Consider the following 22,427-nt stretch of genomic DNA (forward strand, 5'->3'; position numbering starts at 1 on the left):
AAAACTGTCAGATGAACAGTATCTGAAGGTCAAGTCCTAAAAAAAACACCTTACACCAGCGGTCCCCATCTTTTTTGCACCACGGAGTGGTTTATGTCCGACAATATTTTTACGGACCAGCCTTTAAGGTGTCACGGATAAATACAACAATATAAAACCAGTACCAGTACCAAAAAAAAGAAGATTTATTCATTACAATGGAGATCTTGTCCAAATTGATGGATTTATGAACACAGAAAAGTACAGTCATATTTTGAGCAACCATGCAATACCATCTGGAAAGCATTTGATTGGCAATAGCTTCAATTTTCATCATGAAAATTATCTCAAACATACTGCCAATGCAGTAAAAGCATACCTGGATAGAAAAACACACAACATGGATTGGCCTCCCCAGAGCCCAGAATACACAGATATAATGTACATCGTTTTGAGTTCAGCGACTTACAAGAAATATATGTCATCATCATGCTGGTGAATCTGTTTAGAAATCATAAGAACAACAATACAAACAGCTCAATGTTAGAAAACATGACAAAAAGAGTAGCGTACTCGGCTCTGCATTTAGACTTACTTGTTATTACACTCACAGTTGTGATTAGAGAAAATGAAAAAAAGAAAAGGTTTTATTTGTCTGCTTCAACAGTGCAAGGTGTGAGTGCAAAATGTTTGTTACAAAAACAGAAAACAAGATTTAAATATCCTGCCTTCACCTTCAAAGTCTTCACCTTCAGAATTCACCTACCCTGCTTACATGATGCGGCTCCCTCCAGCTTCATCCTTTTCCTAAAGATGAAATACAATTTCCAGAGTCACTGCCTGACACATTGGAGACGATCCAGTCAATGGCACAAATGGTCAGACCTGCACTTCCAGGAAGCAATCCAAGTTTAGCTAGAGTACTGCAGCGCAAACAGTAGCTGGATGGTAGAGGTGGGCGATATAACCTAAAAAATGATATCATCATATTTCACAAAAATTCACAGTAATGATATTTGTGAAATACTGAACATTTCAAGACTGCAGCTTTGATGACAGACTACCTAATACACAGTATGAGTGCATTACTGCAAAGTACCATCAGCAGCATTATAGTGCAATAGCAATGACGCAGCATAAGTCAAATGCAAGCACAAAAATAGCCAAGGTTGTGCATTCCCTGGAAAATTTAAGCAAAACTATAACATAACTGCTGAACACGTGAACAATAACAATAACTAAAGTAACTTCACGTCGTAACGTCTCAGCACAATAAAATTGTCACATAATAAAACTGAAACTGAAAAGTGGACATAAAGTATTTTTTGCTTGAGATGTCAGGTCGAGTTTTTTAACCAGCTGCTTAAAGCCCTCCTTTACCTGCAACCACGTCAGTGATTTCCATCCACGGTTTACTGTTCCTGTCATACGGAGCATTCAAGCGATGCTCCTGTCTCACATCACCAGCTGCTAGCATCTTTTTCTTGCATACCATCATATCATAACTGTGCACCCCTAATACCGATGTGTTATACATACAATCTGTTTTTAGGGGGAGAGTCTGGGAACTCGACTGAACTCTGGTTAAGTAGTTTTAAGTCAACAGCTTTATTTCACTGAACTAATCTAGTTAATGTGCTGATCTGAAAAGGCTGCCTTCAGGCCTTCAGACACAGTATAACAAATACAAAAACTACCTGTAGCGCTAATAACTGTATAACTAATAACCCTAATTTGTCAAAGGATGGGGCAGCTTCACAAATTCTTATTGTTTGACTTGGTGACTGGGGCTGGGTGAGGGGTATAGGTGCTGTAGGGGCTATAAAATACCTGCGAACACAAGTCTGTAATTACTTAATACCCACTTAATACAGCAATCTCAATCACTGCATGGAAAATCATGACTCCACGGCCCTTTTTGTCATCATACTGTGCTCTTCTCAAGATAACTAATGTAGCAGTTCATTGGAAGCTGTGCGGTAGCCATATTTACATTAATTATTACTGAGACTTGCAAAAAAATTTGTTGTTTATGGGCCCTTTTTACATTAGCTTATAAGATCAATGTTTCACCGTGACTCTTGGCTTTTTCTCGTTGGTTTAGACAAGGGCACGTCGGCGAGATATTTATGTTACAGCATCTTGGCTGGATGCATCATTATCAGATTCTGCAGAGCATGGAGAGATGTAGAGCTTCTCTCAGAATCAGGGAACAGAGTTGCGGTCAGTGCGAAGCCAGAGACAAGAGCAGAATGCACAATGTCTCGACTGGAAGAACTCCTGTTTTAACAATCAGACCCTGAGGACCCGTGTTTGTCTTCACAGCGTTCAGATATTGTTCTGCTGCAAGTTTAATCTCAGGGGGATTTGTAAACAATATAGGAACGCATGTTGCGCATGTGTATGTTTTGGACTGTGTGTGTGTGTGCACGTGCACGTGAACGCTGGTTACTCCTCAGTGGAGCGTGGGTCTATATACAGAGCTCCTAATTAGCGAGGGTAACCAGACATTCCAAAAGCTACTTTCTTTGTTTTTCACTCTGATTCTCTCTGTGTAGTTTCAAATGAAAGACTGCAATGACAAAAAGTGTTTGAATTCAATATTGCATTAAGCCGGGCAAAATCTGTGATACCAATTAACAACAAAAACGTTACACTCTGTACAATATAATTGCTCTGCCCTTCATTAAGCAATCACTGCCAAGTAACACTTGTTTGCGGAGCACACACTGTTAGGTGACAAGATGGGCTGTGTGTTTGTTGTTTAAAAAACAGTCATATTTCACGTGGAGGAGCACGGCCCCTTTTTGTTTTCTTTTGTACAGTCATTCGTCTGAAATTTGATGAATTTTAATTAGAAAAATAGACCGCGTGTTGGTGTAAATGCATGTTTAGTCGAAGAAAACAACGATTTATCTTCAGCAGAGGTTCGAGACATACTTTTATACTTTTCTGGTCCATTTAAGCGTTTAATACATCCTCAGCCAGTTAAATCTTTTACAGCCTATTAATAGATCCAGTCTAGGATTCCAGTTAAGTGCTGCAGAGCTTTGCTGAAGTTAGTTTTTATACCCACTATTTCTAATTAGCGAACCTGGCAGACAGTTGAATGTGCAGTCAAGTGCTTTTGAAATATGTATCCTGAGTTTGACTCAAATCTTTTTGGGGATTTTTTTTGTACCCACTGGAATCACTAATACTTTAAATCACTAAATCTTAAGGCAACAAATTAAAATACATACATTTGATAAAATAACTTAAATCTCCAATACAAATAGAAGGTGCTGTGAGTTTAGCAATAGTGTATTTGCACTGGATTTTTCCCTTTTTTCGTTTTCTCACCTCGTCCCACCTGTTTGACCTGTCTTCATTATTTGTGGCACTTCTTCTTGCTTGCCGGTGGATTATATCATGAGGAGATGCACTTTTACATAAACTGACATTTTCAGTGATTAACAAAAAAAAAGACCGTGAAATCTCTCAGGTGTTGCCCAGAGTGACACACTATCTTTCCATGCTGGCAACAGGTGGAGTGAAGCCTGTCACAACACAGCAGCTGACAGGTGCTGCTCTGGGCAGCAGTGCTGCTGTACACAGTATCTCTCAGTATGCCTCGATCTCAGTCTCCCAGTGCACACAGCACATTTAAAAAGCATTAAAAGAATTCCAACACATTTTTCCACAAGTGCAGAAAAGTTATGCTCATATTTCAAAACAATATTGCCACACCAAAAAGAAATGATGTAAGTTTTTATGTGACAGGTTAAGACTAAAAAGCCTGAACTATGAAATAAATGCCAGAAAATTGGCTTATCTTAAACAAATTAAAAAGATATGAGGTGGTTATGGTTAAAAATATCGTACAGTGATGATGTAGAGGTTGGTAACTATGTATCAAATATGATACACTTGGCATTACAGGGTTAAAACTTGACAGCACACTCAACTTTGTGTCCAGAGTCAAGCTGAAGTTTGTCTGTAATTTAAGAACCTGCAGGCATATTTTCTCTCATGTTGATGCTCTGAAGGAGAGTTAGTTTGTATCACCATAATGACAGATGTTTCCACAGCTGAGTCTTTCAATGCTTTGGCCTCATAACAGTTGGGTTTTCAGCGTAAATTCTTTAAACAGCTTAGGTTAAACTGTCTATAAGTGTGCCTTTCGTCTTCAGTATGCACAATAGAAAATGTATGAGGCAGTTCAAATGGTTTTGTAACGCCACCCCTAAAATGCAAAAAATTCACCTGAATGCATCAAGCGCCGGGTGTATCACTTTCAGCATCGACAGATGCAGCTATCAGAGGTTCTCTGAAGCATTACAACACACCCTCATAGCTAGCACTGTGCGAAAGCCATCAAAGAGGAAGTCCTACAGGGAACCGCCCTTATCGCCGTCACCAGATGTTACTGTTAGGTAGAGATCTGATCGCACAACCAGGCAGGATCAGCTCTGAAATCCACACAACTGACACTTTCTGTCACCAGGACCTTGCTCAGCCCCAACAAACCTGTGAGTATTGGAATTAATTTTTTGCAGGTAATCAAGTCTACTCATGCAGTGCTCCATATTCAGCTTATGTCAGCAAGGAATGGATAGAGCTGAGTCTGAATATAAAGGCATCGAGTAAAGCTTGGTGAACCTGCTACTCCTCATGCAGAATACAATAAAAGAAATCCCTGCAAGCCTCCTGTGGCTAAATGCCTATAAGCTCAGGCTGACATGCATATTGAAAAAACAACAACATACATATCAAACGCCAGTGTCATCAAAAAAGGACACTAGAATGGCCTTACACTCCAGAAAATCTCTGAGACTGCAGCATGAGACAGTCCTTACATCGTGTTAAGTGGGCTCAGATAAAGATTTGTCATGATGGCGTGACTTCTTCAGAAAGCTCTTGTGTTCTGAGGCTGCGGCATACTCAGAACATCTGCCCTGTGATGTTCTGTCCTTCTGCGTCCCTCCCCCGTCTCCCTGACTCTGACAGCAAGTTGTTCCCTTTTATGGACCCTCTTTCTCAAAAAGGACTACTGAAATGAGAGAGGAACATCAAAAACCAGCAGCAGAGTGCCTTCTCTCACAGTCGATTTACCCTCCCGTGAGGGAGGGGATGGGGGGGGCTGGATTCCCCCCCAACGAGATTTAAGAGAACTTCCCTCTTAAATCTCTGTATCTGGGTGGGGGATGATTAGAAACTGGCATAGGAGCAGGGAGATGTGGTGATGGAGGTAAATAACAGTGCTGGGGCTCAGTGGTGTTTCAGTCAAGTTTGGGGTGTGTATCACACTGTGTTCCCTACTGGCAACAGGCGGAGGTTTACAGTGCCACTCCAGAGAATACATCAGGGTCACGTGAATTTTTATTGACACAGAGGTCCTGCGGTTAGCACTTCCGCCTTAAAAAAAAGGACAGTTTGTGTCACATAGCGTTTTATTTGTTTTACCAGTTTGTTCTTACAGGGCAGGAATGTGTAGTAGAGATTCAATTTTAACTTCAGAAACTAGCTATGGGTAAAAAAAATTCTTCTAAAATCATTTTGTACTTGAACACAAGAAACATGTTTCAGCCTCTCAGCCAGACTAATAAACATTCTCCTAAAACCTCAAATTTCCTTGGTGTTCTTTTGTAATATTGCAGCCGTCAGCTTTCGGCTGCTTCTCTGATATGTTATGTTTTCCAACCAGGTGGGATGGCCGCTGGCTTCAAATAGTGTGATGCTCCTGAGCCTAAAGCAGATTCTTAAACATATTGTTGGTCTTTTCTCTTTCAAGTCAAAATCTCCGCTGTAATTTAATCGACCGCACAGCTCTCTGACATTCAGGGCGTGCATGCATCTGCAATCTGTTACCCATAAACCATCTCTTATGTGTGTTTGCAGTGAATAAAAAGCCTTCAGAGTCACAAGAGGTGCTTTCAGTTTTTAAATTACGGCTTTGTTTATTTTGACTTGTAATGAAATGTATTGCAGTTTGTAAAGATTAATGACGTGTGAGCAGCAGCTCTTATAACGCTTTGTCAAAGACTACTTGACCTTTAACCAGAATGGATCAAGCTGAGAAAGTGCTGGCTCTCTTACACTCGTGCCAAGAACTGTAACACAAGCCCGATTGAATCGAAACATTTTAACTTGAAGCAGAGGCTCAGTACATACAAATCAGTCCAGATATCTGGCAGGAAGGTATGCAAAAACACACACACAGACGCACACAATGGGAAAAGGCAGAGTCAAAAAAAACCCACTAGTAACTAGGTCAAATTACCTCCTGGAGAACACAAGGCTGAAACACTTGACACAAAGGTACTGAGACTGGCACCGAGCGAGGGGAACGTAAAGGGCCCTTTTCAGTACGCTAACACATCTCCTCTCTTTACTCACTTGCATCTCTTCCTCGCGTTTTAGCTAATCCCAGCAAGGATGAGAGAGAGGTGCAAGAAGGAGATGCAAAGAGAAGCGATAACACTGCCAGATGAGAAATTCTTTGTTTCCATACTGCTGATCTTAAATGACATCGCTTATTAATGTCATGCTGCACAGCCGGATCACCTGTCACAGTGACTGGTACAAGTAACCACAGAGCTCTCTACAAAATGCAATAATTCTTTACTCATTAGATATTAAGTTGAATAACTGTGACTTATTATTAATAGTAATGTAACAAATTAATGTGTGGATAAGTAATAATTTCTTTCAACTTCCTAATTGCATTGTTGTTACGTAAGGATAAACTGTGCCTGTGTAAGATTTGTCACACACACAATAGCTTTGAGCTGTGATCTGTGTATCCTTGTACACTACAAAGTAAGAAATAAAGTGAAAGCAATATATAAATACAGTCTCTGGCCTCATGTGGAGGTGTGTGGCATTGATGTAAGATTTCCACAAAAGTAGTGTCCTCGCTTTCTTTTGCAGGACCTCATCTTGGCTCGCGGTCTCGCTCCCTGATTCCTTGTGCAGCATTTAAAGACTTGCACGATCCCTGATGGTGAGGGAGATGATGACAGGACATAATTTCTTAAAGCTCTGGTAGAGTGTGAGAGGAGAGTGACACAGGAGGTGACAGCACCAGCAGGAAACATGGTGACAGGATGAGATGGCAGGTGTAAACAATTAGAAAATAATAATTAGCACCTAAAAGCAAGAAAAACCAAACCTTAAACAGCAGAGTGGGATGGAACAGGATCCCACAGCTCCCACTTTTACCCACCTGTGTTTTAAACACCCAGCTTTCTCACAGTACCAGTTTATATAAACCCGATGACATCATCTTGCTCTGCTAGAGAGAAAAAAAATATGCAACTGTTTTTGTGGGTTAAGTAGTTCTCACAATGACAGGTTAACTGATCTCCATGTGTAAAATCAGTGTGGTGCTCCTCTTGAGAGCCAGCTAATGCAGCCGTTATTAGTACACATGATTCAGCCAGGACACTTTTGGAGCTATCCAAGCTTTGAAAGTACTCTTACTGACATCTCACCAGTGTGCATTCAGCGAATGAATCTGACTGTTTTTGCAGCTGGATCCCTGGACGCCTGAAATAACTTCCCTCCACTTTGCTATTCTCTTGCTCGCCTGCATAATGAGCAGCCTTTGCTGCCTGTCCTTCGAGCACAGGCTTCTGCCTTTGTGGTCCTGGATGAAAGTCGACAGGAATAGATCAGCAGACATGGCTGGAGTGATGCTCATCACTCCCGCCAAGATTCACCAGGCTTAAGGCTTCTCTCTTACCTTCCTTACCTCTCAACCTCTATTTCTCCTTCTGGCTCTCTGCCTGCACTGCCCGTACTGTACTGTACAGCAGCCACTCTTTGCTGCTGAAACGAAACCTCTATCTTCCCTCCACTGATTAGAATTATTATCCTCTTGTATCGTCCATCCCCTGCCCTCTCGCTCCCCGACTTCCCCTTTATTTTTTTCTTTTAGTGGTCTTTACAAACTCTCTCACCACTATGCTCCTCTTTTATTTCGTTTTATGCCCTGCAGTTTCCACCTTTCCTGCCTGTCTTTGTGTGCACCTCGCCAGTCCTGCTATTTCTGTCCATCTCTATCCTCCTTTTCCCTTTTTCTTTTCTTTTTTTTTAAACTCCGTCTTCTCTCTAATTGGAAGTCGGCTGTTGACTCGGACTGATTAATGTTTAGGCAGCAGATAGACCTCACCAGTGATCTCTGGTCACGTGATTGGAATGGCCAACAATATATGCGCCTGCTACCAAATTTTCAGGTCCAACGATTTTAGCAGGAAGGCAATTAGGATTTGGTATTAGTGTTCAAATTAAATCGGAATTAAGCAGGCTCAGAGTTTAACCCTTTCAGCCATAGCCTTTCCTTTTTTGGTTCTGAAAGCCAGCAATCATCATATGACTAAATGAAAGCTTCATGTGTGAACATGTGATTTCTCTTGTGTTCTTGTGTGGAAGACTTCAGAGGCTGATTATATACCGATGCCCCTCGGTGGAATATCGCTCATTGTTTCCTCTTTCCTGTCTTTCTGCGGCCTCTCTTCTTTTCCTTGCTGTTCGACGTGACAAATCCTGCTTTGAAAATTAATGAAGTTTGAAATAGAAATCGAGGCTACAATTATCCCGTCCATGCACGGTGTCACAGGAATGATGGTGCCATCTAGACCCAATTACAGGAATGGAGACACCTGTAACGGCTCAGACCCACAGGGGACCGCTGAATCTGCCACCGATCCGGCGGCTTCCCAGCTTCAGCTGAAACATTTAAATTTATGCTTTGGAAAGAGTCCAAGTCAAGCTTGGTGTTTCTACTTCTGCTTTAGAACATACATGACACGTGACCAGTTTGATTCACTTTTGATATGACAGTTGAACATTTGTGATTAAGTGCCTGCTCAGCACGGCACCGACCACCCACCACCAAACCCACTGAGGTAAGATTAGTCGCTAAGCTACTTTTTTGATCCCCCTCACATGAAAGCAGTGACATGTTTTTAAAAGAATCTAAATGAATATTAAGTCAATAAATTAGGCCGCGTGCATCACGCCAAACGCATCACCACTCTTCCTTCATTTCTTTTAACGCTTCAGCTCCTCCTCGCTTTGTGTTTTCCACTACTTACACGCTCTTCTCATTTAACCATGTTTGTGTTTCAGCCATCTCTTCTCTCTGCTTTCCTCCTCCTGCAAGCTGACAGCCTTTTTTTTCTCTCTCAGCGGCAGCAGCAACGGCAGCAGCAGCAGCCTGTAAATGGCTGCCTGATGGAAAGTGACATTTTCACAGAACCCTGAGAGGGAGGCGAGGTGATCTCTCCTCTTTCCAGCACCAAGTGCTCCTAATTGCCTGGTCACATTTGTGAGCCCAGCTGACAAACTCGTGCAAATCAATAATTCTGCTCGGGGAAGATGCAGGGACACAGGGCCTCTCACCCTGAAACATGCTGAGAGGACACAAACACGCACATGCATACTAATGCATACGTGTGCCTGGAAGGAACTGTGGGCTCATACACACCCTTCCTGCACACATCCTCGTGAGCACTCCCTCTGCCTCTCTACCTCTGTGCTGTCTGGCTTAAATGGCAGTGTTTATCTGTGATTCTAAGACAAATAGGGAGAGTGTATTGAAGCATTAAGGGCAGCGACAGCGCTGCCGAAGGCTGAAATAATGGCTGGTGGAAGTAGCAGAAGACCCGGTGCTCATTACTAAATGGACTCTGCAGAGGTGGAAACTTTGCCCCGCTAGTTTGAAATATATAGACCACCAAACAGCGCAGCTTTAAAATGGGAGCTTATTTAACAGGTTTTGTTTGTGTGTTTGTGCTGTGCTCTGTAATAGCTCTGACTCTAAAAGATGTTTGCCAAAGAACAGTACGCCACAGCAATTTGGAAAGTCTTGATTGACTTGTTTCAAGTTTTTGTGTCTTCTGAGTCTTCACACGCCCGACTTCCTTCTCTTTGATACTTCAGAAAAAATCTTTAACAAACAAAGGCACTTGAAAAGCCCTTTTTTTAAAAATTTTATTTTAATGTATGCCTGCTTACTTTTTCTTTTTCCCAGCCTGACCTCTTCTAGTCAAGCAAGCATAACGCGTATATCCGCTACAGTTTTGAATCTTTCTCTCCGCAGGCTCGTCTGTGATGCAGGTTACCGCCACAGACTCGGACGACTCCACCACAGCGAACGGCATGGTGCGCTACCGCATCCTCTCCCAGAGCCCCCACAGCCCCATCCCCAACATGTTCACCATCAACAGTGAGACTGGAGACATTGTTACGGTGGCAGCCGGCCTGGACAGAGAGGTCAGTGTAAGCTGTGCGTTCTGTGCTCCCGTTACTTACATCGAGGATTCACTCTGCATCTCATTTGTGTCCACGCAATAAAACAATTATGAAGGTTCGGTTATGTTATCCATGTTTAGTCACATTCTTATATACTACTAAAGAATAAAATGTTGTTACTTTATCTGTTTTTCTACCTAATTTTCTGTGTGTTCATCAAAAACAGTCCCAGAACAGTGATGGGCCTCGAAATTAGACTATCACTACTTATTACAGCAACGTAATAAAGATTCAGCATTCGCGAGCACACGAGGTGCCCACTGGGGTGCATGTAATGTAAAGTTTATCATCAGAGTGTGTACACAGTGCTCTGTGCGGATGTCCTTTTGCCCTCCACTTTGTTGTGGCAGGCAGCCATTATATTACAAGGGCACCGACTGTGTGTGCTTCCTCCAGCACATTGCAGCACATTAAAAAATAGCGCAATCAGAAAGGCAACCATCCCCTCCTGTCTGTGTGCATTTTTGTAAGGCAGTATAATCCCATCCCCAACTTTTAATGGCATTTAGTGTGTGATCTAGACTCAGTCCACATAGCAAGGTAAGCGGCTTTGTTGTTTAATGCAGGCCTAGGCGAGACCTACGTTATCCCATTTTGCCAATTGTTTAATCCAGATTTGCACAAGTTCATACTAGACTTTACTAGTTGTTTAACAGTTGCTTAACTTTTACAATGAGCTTCCTTGACTTCTATATGCATACTATGCTTTTTTTTCTGAAACAAACAAATGTATAAAGACCCGAATAAATAAATCCACCTGCAAATTCCCAAAATCTAATTTTAATCGCAGATTATAACAAAGCCTTTAAAAAAAAACAAAAACAAGTCAGCCGCATTCCCCCTTTCACAAATGTCAAACCGAGCACAAAATTACCTCATTAATTTTGATTCATTTGCGTTTCTGCTTATTGTGTGTAAATAAAAATGACCGGCAAGTATCTCAGCACGCAGAGCAGGGCAGGCATAATGGGCGCGTAAATCCAGCACCTCTCTGCTGACGAGGTCGCAGGAGTGTTCTTTTCATTGCCTTCGTTTGCCTCATCCGCTGTTGCCGTGTCTGTTGCTCGCTGTGGTACTTTGCCAACCCACACACCACCGAAACCACAGCGCTATCCTCCATCTTATCCTGCTAATGAGAAAGGTCACCGGGGGTGAACTTTTGTTTTTCCCAACACCGGGTTACTATGGGCAGCCACGTTTTATCAGGCGTTTCGTGTTGCAGACACTGTCTGCACAAATGCTCAAACCTATCCCCTACACCGGTGCTAAAAATCGGCAAAAACATTCAAATTCATATGCCTTCATTATGGGGGATAATCTCATCCCCATAACTTAGTTGGCTGATTTTATTGCCGGCATAAAAGCACCACTGAGTGTGTCTCATAATGTTTATATTCTGAGAAATCCCACCGGTCCCGCTCAGCGCTAAACCTGGCCAGCCAATACATTGAGAATGAAAAACAGGATTTTACCAGCAGTACAGCAAGCGTATTTAGAGAATAATTATGGCTAAAATATCAAGAACAGAAGCAGGTTTTGATAACAGAAGAGACAATACATCAATGCTTCTTCCTTATCCAATTTTTATATGGAGCTGGCATGGCATGATAGCGTGGCACATTTGTGGGACAATATAAATGAGTCTAGTGAATGCGGGCCAGGTCTGTGTCCCTGTTTCCAGCTTGGCCCAGGCTGCGGCAGTAGCAGCTGATGTGAGTGAGGGAAAGCTCATTAATCTGGACACATCAAGCCAGGCACAGTCCCACCTGCCTGTGATCCTCCCACAAAAAACTAGGACACACCTGGGAGTTCACCCACCTGCTGTCAAGGTCATCAACACAAACAAGCACAGACACATGGGCACACGCGCGCATACACCCGTGTCGTAAATAGGCAATGCCGCTCATACCGAGTAAGGAGGAGCAGCGAAAGCAGAAGAATGAGATCCCAGGTGTTGCACGGGGGGGTCTGAGCAACCAGTGTGGTATAGGCACCTGATGTTATGCAGAGTCATGGGCATTCATACTACTTGTATTGACAGTGAATAAACAGTTTGCGCAGCGCATATCCCCGCCCATTTCTCATTCTCATTTCTCGCGCTTTAACTAATCTTCTTCCCTGGTTCTGGCATCTAATTAGGATATTCATGTGCTAATTAAAAGGTGAAGCGGCGGCTCGTGTTGAGGAGAACGGGAGGTTAGCTCGGTATCACCTGCCTCTGACACCGCTTTACTCCAATTATTCTGCCTCACTCACAACAACCCTTAACCCTCCACACACTCCTGCCCACAGGCTCATGAGCTAAATATAAATACAGTAAGCACAAATGTTTTTATGTCATCGTCCACTGGGTTTAAGGCACTTGCAGTTTCGTACATGCATGCTGTTCTAAAAAAAATATGGATGAAGAAACAGTCTTCTAATGAAGTGCAGCTCGGATGCAGCAGGTAGCAGAGTGGGCCATTTCAGAGTGCCACAGCTGGCACGGACACTCTCCCTTTGCGCCCTCTCCCCGTGGCTTCAGTTCCTCTGGCAGGCGTAGCTGTTTCCTTTCATTACCCCAGGCTGTCTCAGTCTCCCATGAGCCCTGGGTTGGAACAGTCTGGTGTGGCATGGTGCTGAGTTGCCAGATGCCAGCTCAACATTGGACCGTCTCAACGTCGATTAGGACATCGCCTGGACTGCCTCAAGGACATGAGTGCCCACAGCCTGGCTCCATTAGGATCTGCAAAGCCCAACTGGGGATGTAGGCTGAGAACTGGCATCCGATATAGTCCCGCAGCTTTATCGCCTCTGAGTTGCTGAGTTATGTTAATTCACCTTCTTGCTCTGGAGCTCCAGAAAGTGAAGCCATCGGAGGATTGTGAGCTGGATGCTGAATGAAAAGTATTGATGCCTGTAGGGAGATGTTGACAGTTTGTAGTCAACATTCAATCAAGAACAGGTCCGCTCACTATCTGCTTTATTATGTGGAGCAACACGGTGCTGAACTGGGCCACATTTGTCAATTCTTTGCTTCTCTAGTCTTCTGTCAGGACTTGTCGTGTCTTGGTAATTTTATTAGAGATAAATCTCTAAATCTCACTGGCCTACACATCTGTACAATATAGCTCACATTACCCCAAAAAGTCAGGTTGTAAGCAGACAGAAAAGGCGTTTGAGAGAAATAGAAATGCAGTTTCTCTGTTTCCATATAATGCTGCAATTGGTAGAAGAGGACTAGAGAGACTGAGAAGCATCCCAGCGCATATTAACACATTATAAGGAATTCCAATAATTGCCCCATGAAAGTATGATTTGAGAGAGGAAAAGCCCAAAGGCCTCACATCTTAAAGTCTGTGCATAATATCTTTAGCTAAACCTGTACTAAATAATACGTTTAGTTGATGTCAACAATATCCTGCACACCACAATGTTTCTGTATTTCCCGGCCGTAGATTTTCCTGATTTATTGGAGAACCAAATATTCTCACATCCGTTCTTGTTGAATCAATAAACAGTCTCAATATCCGAAAGACTAGACTCAGATGAAAGGTGTTTGCCCAGTACAAACTGGGAAGTGTTGCTCTCTTTTTCAGACTGCCTGTTAGGACGCCATTTAGGTCCAGACTGAGATATCTTGACAACTGCTAGATGGATTGTTGTGAAGTCTTTTTAATATCCATTGTCTCCTGGGATAACTGACTTTGGTGATCCCTTGACATTTTCTCTGGCATTGCCAGCAGCTCAGAGTTTTCTCTCATGTAATGAAATATCTCAAGCTCCGTCAGATGGATTTGCACACTACAGACGTTGATGCTTCCTAGATGATGTGTCCCGAGGATTTTGATGACTTTTTCTTTTTCCTTCTCTTGAAGGTAAATTTGAGTTGCATGTATGGCGTGCTCCTCACTGATATTTTCACTGGGGGTGCATCGCTGCCTGTGCCGATCACAGGTATAAGTGTGTAGCTAAACACCTAAGGCGAACTGAAAGTGATATGCAAATCCGATTTTGCAAAGTTTGCACTGAATTCTCACATTCGGCTACGAGCCTTGATGTTGACACACAGCTTTGTTCAGCTAAACAAGCACTCTCTCAGCACACAAACACACCTAAGTCAAGCTGCCCTGTTTGCACAAAGAGGTGATTAGAGACAAACCTAAACAGTATAAATAATCAAAACACAAGATATAAGCATGGAAATAAGATTAAAAAGAGCCGTAAATATGACATTTCCACCAAACTTTTTTTATATGTTTATAACATGTTGGAGCCAAAAATTTTGCAATAGCACGTGCATCATGTTCCTGTTTGTTTAACTGATTTCCTGTGCAACCCAACTCACGGAACCTCTTGCTCAGTATCTCTGTTTTAGTCTGGCAGATTGTTATATTTGTGACTCAGAGCATTTGCGCTGATTGCGTAAATGTGGAGGCATATCTAATCAAGTAGATTTAGAGATTGTATCCCACATGTACCAACATGTACCTGAGTCAGTGTTGCACTGTGTGCTGCTGACAGTGAGTCTCAGCTGGCTTGTGTCTTCAAACCAGTGTTGAGCCGTTCCTGTCCTTACACCAACCCGAGGGACCTCCATGTGAGTGAGGAAGAGAGAATAAGATGCATGTTTTTTGGTACTAACAGGGGAAAAATGTAAAAATGGAGAGTAGCTGTGTGGACTGCGAGTTTCCGCACGTCTACTTGTAACTATAGATTTCTCTGATTTTCAGCGGCATCGGTGTAAGAGAAGTGAACTGGAGCAAATTGAACTGAACCCAACTAAAATCTAATGAAATGGAATCGAACAGCATCAAATCAAATTGTGTAAATTTAATTGATGTCAGCTGGACTGAGTGGAAACTGTAATGGGGTTCAGTGACACTGAGGGGGTTGCTGAGGTGGTCGCTGGGAGAGAGTAGTCAAAGGACGACAGAAGCTGGTTTTCGCAGTTTTAGGCGTGTACTGGGCCATTTGAGACAGATTGTAAGTGACAAGCTAATGACCCTGGCCACTGGGAGCCCAGTAAGCCAGAACACAATCTGCAAACGACGCATTTACAAAAGCAAGTCCTTTACTCATCTGGTTGCGGTCTCTTTACCCTCTTTAAGTGTGCCTTCACAGCATGTCTGAGTGAAACTGCACGCTCAGATCAGGGACAGTTCGCTACTGCGTGTGTGTTGCTAGAGGAGCACTCCTCTCCACTTGCCTTCCCAGTTCTGACCAGGATTTTCCTCGACTTTGTTCTTGCTAAGATTGCCCCACTGGACCATTTGCCTCCTAAGAGCCGCCAGCTTTTTCCACTTGTCCTGATGGCTGCCTGGCTTGATATGTTGAGTAGCTAACATTGATAGCCTGAAGCCATTGCTTTCCTCAAGCTCCGATATAGTAAACTTACCTAATTTGGTCCCTGTGAAAAAAGGGATTGAGTGTTGTTGTTGTTGGCGGAGCTCTGTGTGCAGGTGTTTCTGTGACCTCTGATGGTTTTAAGCTTTTGCAGATTAAGTCAGTGACACTCGAGAACAGCAAGGAAGTCTGGACTGTTGCTGCTGGTCAAGCTGTACTTCCTGCCAGTGTTGGACTCTAATCTAACAGAGAGATTTTCTGTTCAGTGCTTCCATAGGACTCATTAGAGAGCCTTTTACTGTTTTTTTTGGGTAGCCACTTTTGGACAGCAGAAAACGCTTGGCTGTGTGCGCGTGACTACATGTGTGTGTGTGTGTGTGTGCGCCCAGCGTGTAAGTGTCTGAGTGTCCCACCTGTTCCCACTCACTGGAACGTTAGCGGATGTGGACAGATGAGGATGTGCGCGCTAGCAGGGCCATAAACCCACAGCTACTCTCAGATGAGTGATATAACCCTGCAGGATAGAGTGCATCAGCATCATCCGCTACTGTCTGAGAGCTCCACCTGCTGGCTCAGGTCCAGGCTTTTTTTTTCTTCACCTGACCAAGAAAGAACCGTCCATCAAAGCTTAAGCCTATTAGCTTCCTGCAGCCATCTGGTGCTATTTCTAGACTGATGTATGTGACCGGATCTAAATGAGTCTGCAGAGAGACACATTCATTGGATGCTCTATTTACTGAAGCTCTGTATGAGGGGAGATGGTATTGATATTTCATTATGAGTCTAATAAAGGGCAGCCAGTATTGAGTTTTCATTAATAGGCTTGGTTTGGTGCAGATTAACATGTCTGTGCACTTCATAATGACTTGGAGGGATGCTAAATGACTCCAGCTGGCTGTTTTAACAGGTCTGAATGCTTTGATCTAAAAATCAACTGCATCCTTCACTATTGAAAAAAGAAAGAGTGGGAGGGAGAGAAGGCAATGTAGAGATATAGTGTGAGATTCTGGCAGAGATGCAGGGACAGAAAAAAATACACCAATCTAAGATAGCAAAAAAAGATAGGAGGAGATCAAAAGAAGCAGGGAGTGTGCATTAACAAAGAACACACAATAAACCGGGGTGGGGAGGACATGAGTCAAAGAAATTAAAAAGTAAAGAAACTGCTTTCTAAGCAGAAATCTGTAACTGCATTATCTATAGCTACACGGCCTCTGGCTCGGTTTGTTCTTGTTCCCTCAAAGAGTCTGTCATAAGTGCCACTGGCCATCAAATTGCTAGAACTTGTTTCCTCAGCACATATTGTAAAGGTAGCATAGCAACAAATGAACATTAGAGCACTGGTAGAACTCATTCTGGATCTTCAGCAACACAGCAGGCCCTGTGAAACGAACAGTGCCCTGTCCTTGACGTTCATTCCTCCCACAATGGAGGCCTGAGCCAAGTGGATTCATAAAAAGGGAAAGAGACTGCAAAGCCACAACGCAGAGAGGCTTATATGCTGTCAGGGTGGAATCACACTCACACAGAGACCTCTTTCCAGTGCTGAGTCTAGGGACAGTCTGAACTTTCAGCACCATGGACAGTGTCGCTGCAGTGTGGATGTATTCTCTCTGCGGGGTTTTTTTTGTATCTAAAGAAAGCTTCGTGTTTTCTTTTTGTTTTCCTGGTCATTGCACTGTACTGTAGCAGTCTTTACCGCAGTGCACTCTAGGGTGACACCCGCTCGCACGAAATAAGGCCCATTCACCTTCTGGTATTATCCAAAGCACCGTGGTGCATCTTAAAGTGGCAGCACCACCATTAAAATGAGTGATGATCCAACTCCATTCTCTCAGCAGAAAGCCAAGACTTTTAGTCAGTAATGGATGGGCCTTTTAACAACGCATTGCTCCCTTTCTGCAACTTTGTGTGTTTTGTTTGTGCATGTGTGCTACTCGCTATCTGGTATCGAGCAGGTAAAGTCTTTGAGCAGACTCCAGCTACTCAGTTGTTCCAGTAGTTGGTCAGCAGTAAATGAATAAATGTTTACAGCTGACCAACTACTGTAAATAAAAAAATTTAAAAAAAATAGTTGGGCAGGCATGTACAAGAGCTGAGAGGGCTTTCATTCCAGTGTCAGTGTGAGATGGAGAAATACTTTCTGTTTGTACAAGGATTTGATGACTATCGTTTGTCTTTTCCTGCTTGTTTTTACAGAAAGTCTCTCAGTACACCATTATTGTCCAGGCCACTGACATGGAGGGCAACCTGAATTTTGGACTCTCCAACACAGCCACCGCCCTCATCTCTATTACAGACATCAACGACAACCCGCCTGAACTGACAGTGAGGACGGTGAGTCTTGTCTGCGCTCGCAGACTGAAGCTGTACTAGCCTGCTGTATGGGGTTGTATGAGCCTTAATATCATTCTATTTCTGTCCTATTGTTTTCATGCAGAATACACTGAAAAAAAGACCGTGTTGGATTTACTTAATTCATTAATGGACATCGGTTGCACACAACTGTTTTGCTTTGGCAGAAACTTAAACAACTTAGTTAAATCAACACAACTTATTCATATTCAGTAAACCTGTGCATTTTGTGTTGATTAAACGTGATTGAAACATGTTTAGATGAAGTAAGTTGAACTCTTGGAATATTTTAATCGTTCACGATTTCGTCATTTTATTCCAAAACTAGTCAATAGCTTTTACCCCAATACTACTTGGTCACTTAAATACTACATGTTATCTTCATATTACATAATGTTCAACAAAGTCTAGAGTCTGGTTAACATAAAAATGAAATGGATTTACAACAACTACCATCCGCCTATCTTTATCCAAGTTGCAGGGGGGCTGGGGCATAACCCTGAAGTGATAGATTTAAGAGGCAGGGTACGCCCTGGACAGCTCACCAGTCTATCACATAGAGACAAACAACCATTTGCATTCATGGGCAATTTGGAATCACCAATCAACCTAATTCTAATAACTGCATGATTTTTAACTGTGGGAGGAAACCAGAATGCCCAGAGAGAACCCAGTGCAAACTAGCCAGATTGCAGATTTGAACCCAGGACCTTCTTGCTGTGAGGCAACAGCACTAACCACCACACCACCAATCCAGGATTGGTAGGAAAGCTATGATAAACCACAATAAATAGCGATAACATATGTGTGGTGTATGTTGTCTGCTTCTTATAACTCCAGTGATTTTTCCTGCAGTTTGAAATCTCATGTGATCTTGTGAATTTCATGAGTCCAGCAACTAACCACTCTTACTAGATTGTATCATGTCATCTCAACAAGAACAAATTAAGTTCATACAAATCCTACATGATTTAGTTACCTTCACCACGGAAACATGAAATTATTTTGTTCAAATTACAAGTTAGACTTTTGTAAATGTAACAACCACCCAAGGCGGCTGCTCGACTTGACTGAGATAGATGCCTTCCTCAAACCGCGATCCAAAGCTGTTGAGATGAAATCACATGCAGTGGCGAGAGATTTAACATTGCTATATTATTGACTTACTTCACTCGAACATCATATGAACAATTTAATCTACCCTCTCTGCATATCATGTAGTTTCTACACTAACCTTTGGGTCAAAAGGTGTCATCCTTTGCCTTTCGACCCTCATCTGACATTTTAATAGCTATATATTTAGTTGCCATGCTAACCAGCTGTTCTATAGACATGCTGTTTGTTAAGCCTGTAAGTGGAAACGTACGTTCAAACGTTTTTGTTTTGAAAACACACTGTCTGGTCAGTGTCAACAACCACACAGTGCAGCGTTAGCGCTCGTAAAATGTTAGCGCTACCGAAGCATAAAAAAAAGGAGGGGAATGCGACCGTGTACAACACTTTGAGATGAGGACAGATCTATGAGGAGAAATTGGTGCAGAATACAGGAGAGTGACAGGAGATTAAAGAGAGGCAGGAAAAGGAGCTGAATGAGATCAGTTTTCTTTTCCTGCTCACATTGCCTCGTGTAGTTGGAATTTATCTGCAGGCATCCACCCCCAATCCCTTACACCGCCACACTGGCCTGACAGGAAGACACGCTACAGCGGGCCCACTTTTCTAGAACAAGTGCTTGTGTTGTTAGTTGTACATTTGCTTAGTTTTAAGAGTTCGAATGACTGTACGACTGGAACAGGATCAAACGCTGACCACAGTCTGATAGACCTACAGGGCCATGGCTGCGCTTTATGTAAACATTTGGATTTCTATGATTCCAAAGAGAGACAGATGCTGTTTTCAGCAAAGCTCAAAGGCAGAGCAAACAGTGTGTCAGTGTCACACACTGTGATCCCAGTCTCCTCAGCGGGGCCGTCGTCAGCGTGCGTGCCAGTACAGTTCCAGCCGCATGCTCTGATAAGAGCTCCCCAGCTGTCAGAGGTAGAGCTCAATGAACGAGGCTGCCGCTCTACACATAATGGGTCTACGTCCCCCTCCTCCCCGTCTGCGGTTCTGGCTCCTTTACCACAAAACTGCAAGCCCACGTATATACATTTTTAACCCATACAAACTGTGATATATATGTTGTTTTTCCTCAGCAGGGACTGGACTATTTAAAGGCTACAAAAAGCCAGAATTTGTTTTAGTTTGCTGAAGCGAGGATGTGATCTGACGTTTAGAAAGTTTCCCAACCCTGACTCTCACCTCAACATCCACACACAGTTTGCCTACAACACTCCTGCACAACTGCAACAATATGTCTGAGCTTGTCAGTAAAGCTTGAGCTCACCATATTTTGGTGTGTGTTTCTAGTGCTGTAATGTATCAGCGCAGCACATTAACACATTAACAGCCACAGCAGAGAAGTTGTTTTCCAACAGATGCCATTTCCACTGCATTGTCAGTCTCTACTACTTGTTTTGCTTCCCAACATGACTTAGAGCGCTTCAGTAATTATTTGTCTATGACAGACCCGAGAAGAATTCATTGCTCTCTGCAGGAGGCATAGAGAAAACATAAGCACGTTAATTAAGTGAAATTGCTTGCGGGGGTGTAAACCAAGCCGATATACTGCATCTAATTTGGAAAAAAAAACAAAACAAAAAAAACACCAAAATGTTTTATTCATTTCACCACATGTGCCTGAATGTGTAATGTCACTGCTATGTTTGGCAATATGTGATGAACTAAAAGACAATGCTATTGCCACAGTAGGTCTAATCAAACAATTTAATCAAGTGTACACTCTTGTGAAGTCACAATCAAGCACTGACTCAACAATAATTAGGAGAAGTGTGAATTTTACAGAACATTTTTTTAAGTATGTTTAGGACAATTTAAAATGGGTGTTTTGCCACACAAACTGTTAAGCAGAGTGGCTCTGAGTCCATAGCCTACCTACTGTACTGACTGCAGCACGTGTAGCATCACATCTTCACTTTCTGAGTAGTTTATTTCTAAAAGCTCCCGTATTTTACCTTTTTTAGCATAAATTTGTACTTGCGAGATCATAGCTGCCAGGGTTTTGTCTTAAGTCATGTAATATGTGTACTATACCATGTCTTATCAGTATTTGGAACTGTTTTCAGTGCACCATCAGGGACACAAAGAGCTCTTTAGTATTGTTTTGCTCTAGCTTTAAAACTAAATACTGCAGTAGCAGGTTTGTCATCTGTGGAAGTCACCACGTTCCCCCACATATTTGAATATAGTCACTGGCAAGGATATCTCTCTTCTAACTAATAGTGTTTATGGAAGTGAGTAGAGACCAGCCACATAGTAGTACGCCAAACAAGAGAACTTGTAGATGCTCACATACCGTGGAGGGACGTTAAAATTCGTGCCTGCACCTTCAAACTTAAGATATGAAGGATCATACCTGCTTTATTTTTAAGTTTTCTAGCTTCTTCCAGAGGAAACAGACGTGGAGGCTTCTCACTGAGCACTGATAGCTGTGGTAAATGGTTGAATGAGAGCCTTCCAAGCAGTAGCAGACACACGCTGGGTGGCCACGGCCATTGTAGGTTATAGTCTAACTATTTTAATGTTTATGATCTCTCTTGGCTGCCTAAAACACATTTTCCCTGTAGCACGTAGCTAGGATTATGCAATCTGCAATCTACTGACAATTTTACACATTGTAACTTTAAAATGTCAGGTTTTTGCATTTTCACTATATACTGTGCTACCACATTAAATGTTTGTATAGTACACAACATTTAAAAGAAAATATGAATTAAAGAAAAAAAGTATGCTTATTAACAACTTGTACAGCTGATGTGTGAGTCCAAGAATGGTTGTAAATTTAGCCCGTCCATCATTACGTTTTCTTCATTGTTTTCCTGACAAGCAAAGGGAGAGCACAAAGAGAAGGACAGGAACCGAATACGTAGTTCAATCCCTGTGATAAACACTACATCGCTGTTTAGCCGTGATATAAAGGATGTCTCATACTGGGTAAGAGCTTAATAAAAGATAGGATTGGCTATTGTTGTTAGAAATAATAGGTTGCTGAGCCATTAGACTTACTTTTATTCTGAGCTAAACGTATTAATGTAAGCATATTAGCCTAAAATCAGAGGATGTAGTGCACAGCTATTGACTATAAATCTTTCATGCAGCCAGAATGCAAACGGTTTGGATAAACTGTGTGATTCATAATTTACACCTGTAGATGTTTCAGTATTCACCTTCATCCCGCTAACTGTCACTCGTAGCCGAAGTGGCCTATCTTGCTTTTAAGCCAAAATAGTCACGGCTTCAAAAGATCAGCCTCTAAGAATAATTCATGTTTAAAAAGAAAGAGCAAATGAAGTTTGTGTGTGAATCCTTATGAAGCCAGAATTAGTTACACCAACAAAAGCCTTTTATTC

The 22,427-nt window shown here is 42.4% G+C and overlaps 1 protein-coding gene across 3 annotated transcripts in view; it reads left to right on the top strand.

Annotated features, from left to right (window-relative positions):
• Positions 1 to 22,427, top strand: part of cdh4 (cadherin 4, type 1, R-cadherin (retinal)) — a 224,005-nt gene that overhangs the window by 181,671 nt on the left and 19,907 nt on the right. For all 3 annotated transcript variants that reach the window (XM_085273228.1, XM_085273226.1, XM_085273227.1), the window contains 2 exons: positions 10,067 to 10,239; positions 17,803 to 17,940. In XM_085273228.1, coding sequence (XP_085129354.1) covers positions 10,067 to 10,239; positions 17,803 to 17,940 — 311 coding nt within the window. The remainder of the gene's footprint in view (positions 1 to 10,066; positions 10,240 to 17,802; positions 17,941 to 22,427) is intronic.

The sequence above is a fragment of the Mchenga conophoros genome, linkage group LG5, assembly GCF_057382185.1.
Source record: "Mchenga conophoros isolate Kocher_MC1m ecotype Shallow Benthic linkage group LG5, M_conophoros_male_GT1.1, whole genome shotgun sequence".
Taxonomy (NCBI): domain Eukaryota; kingdom Metazoa; phylum Chordata; class Actinopteri; order Cichliformes; family Cichlidae; genus Mchenga; species Mchenga conophoros.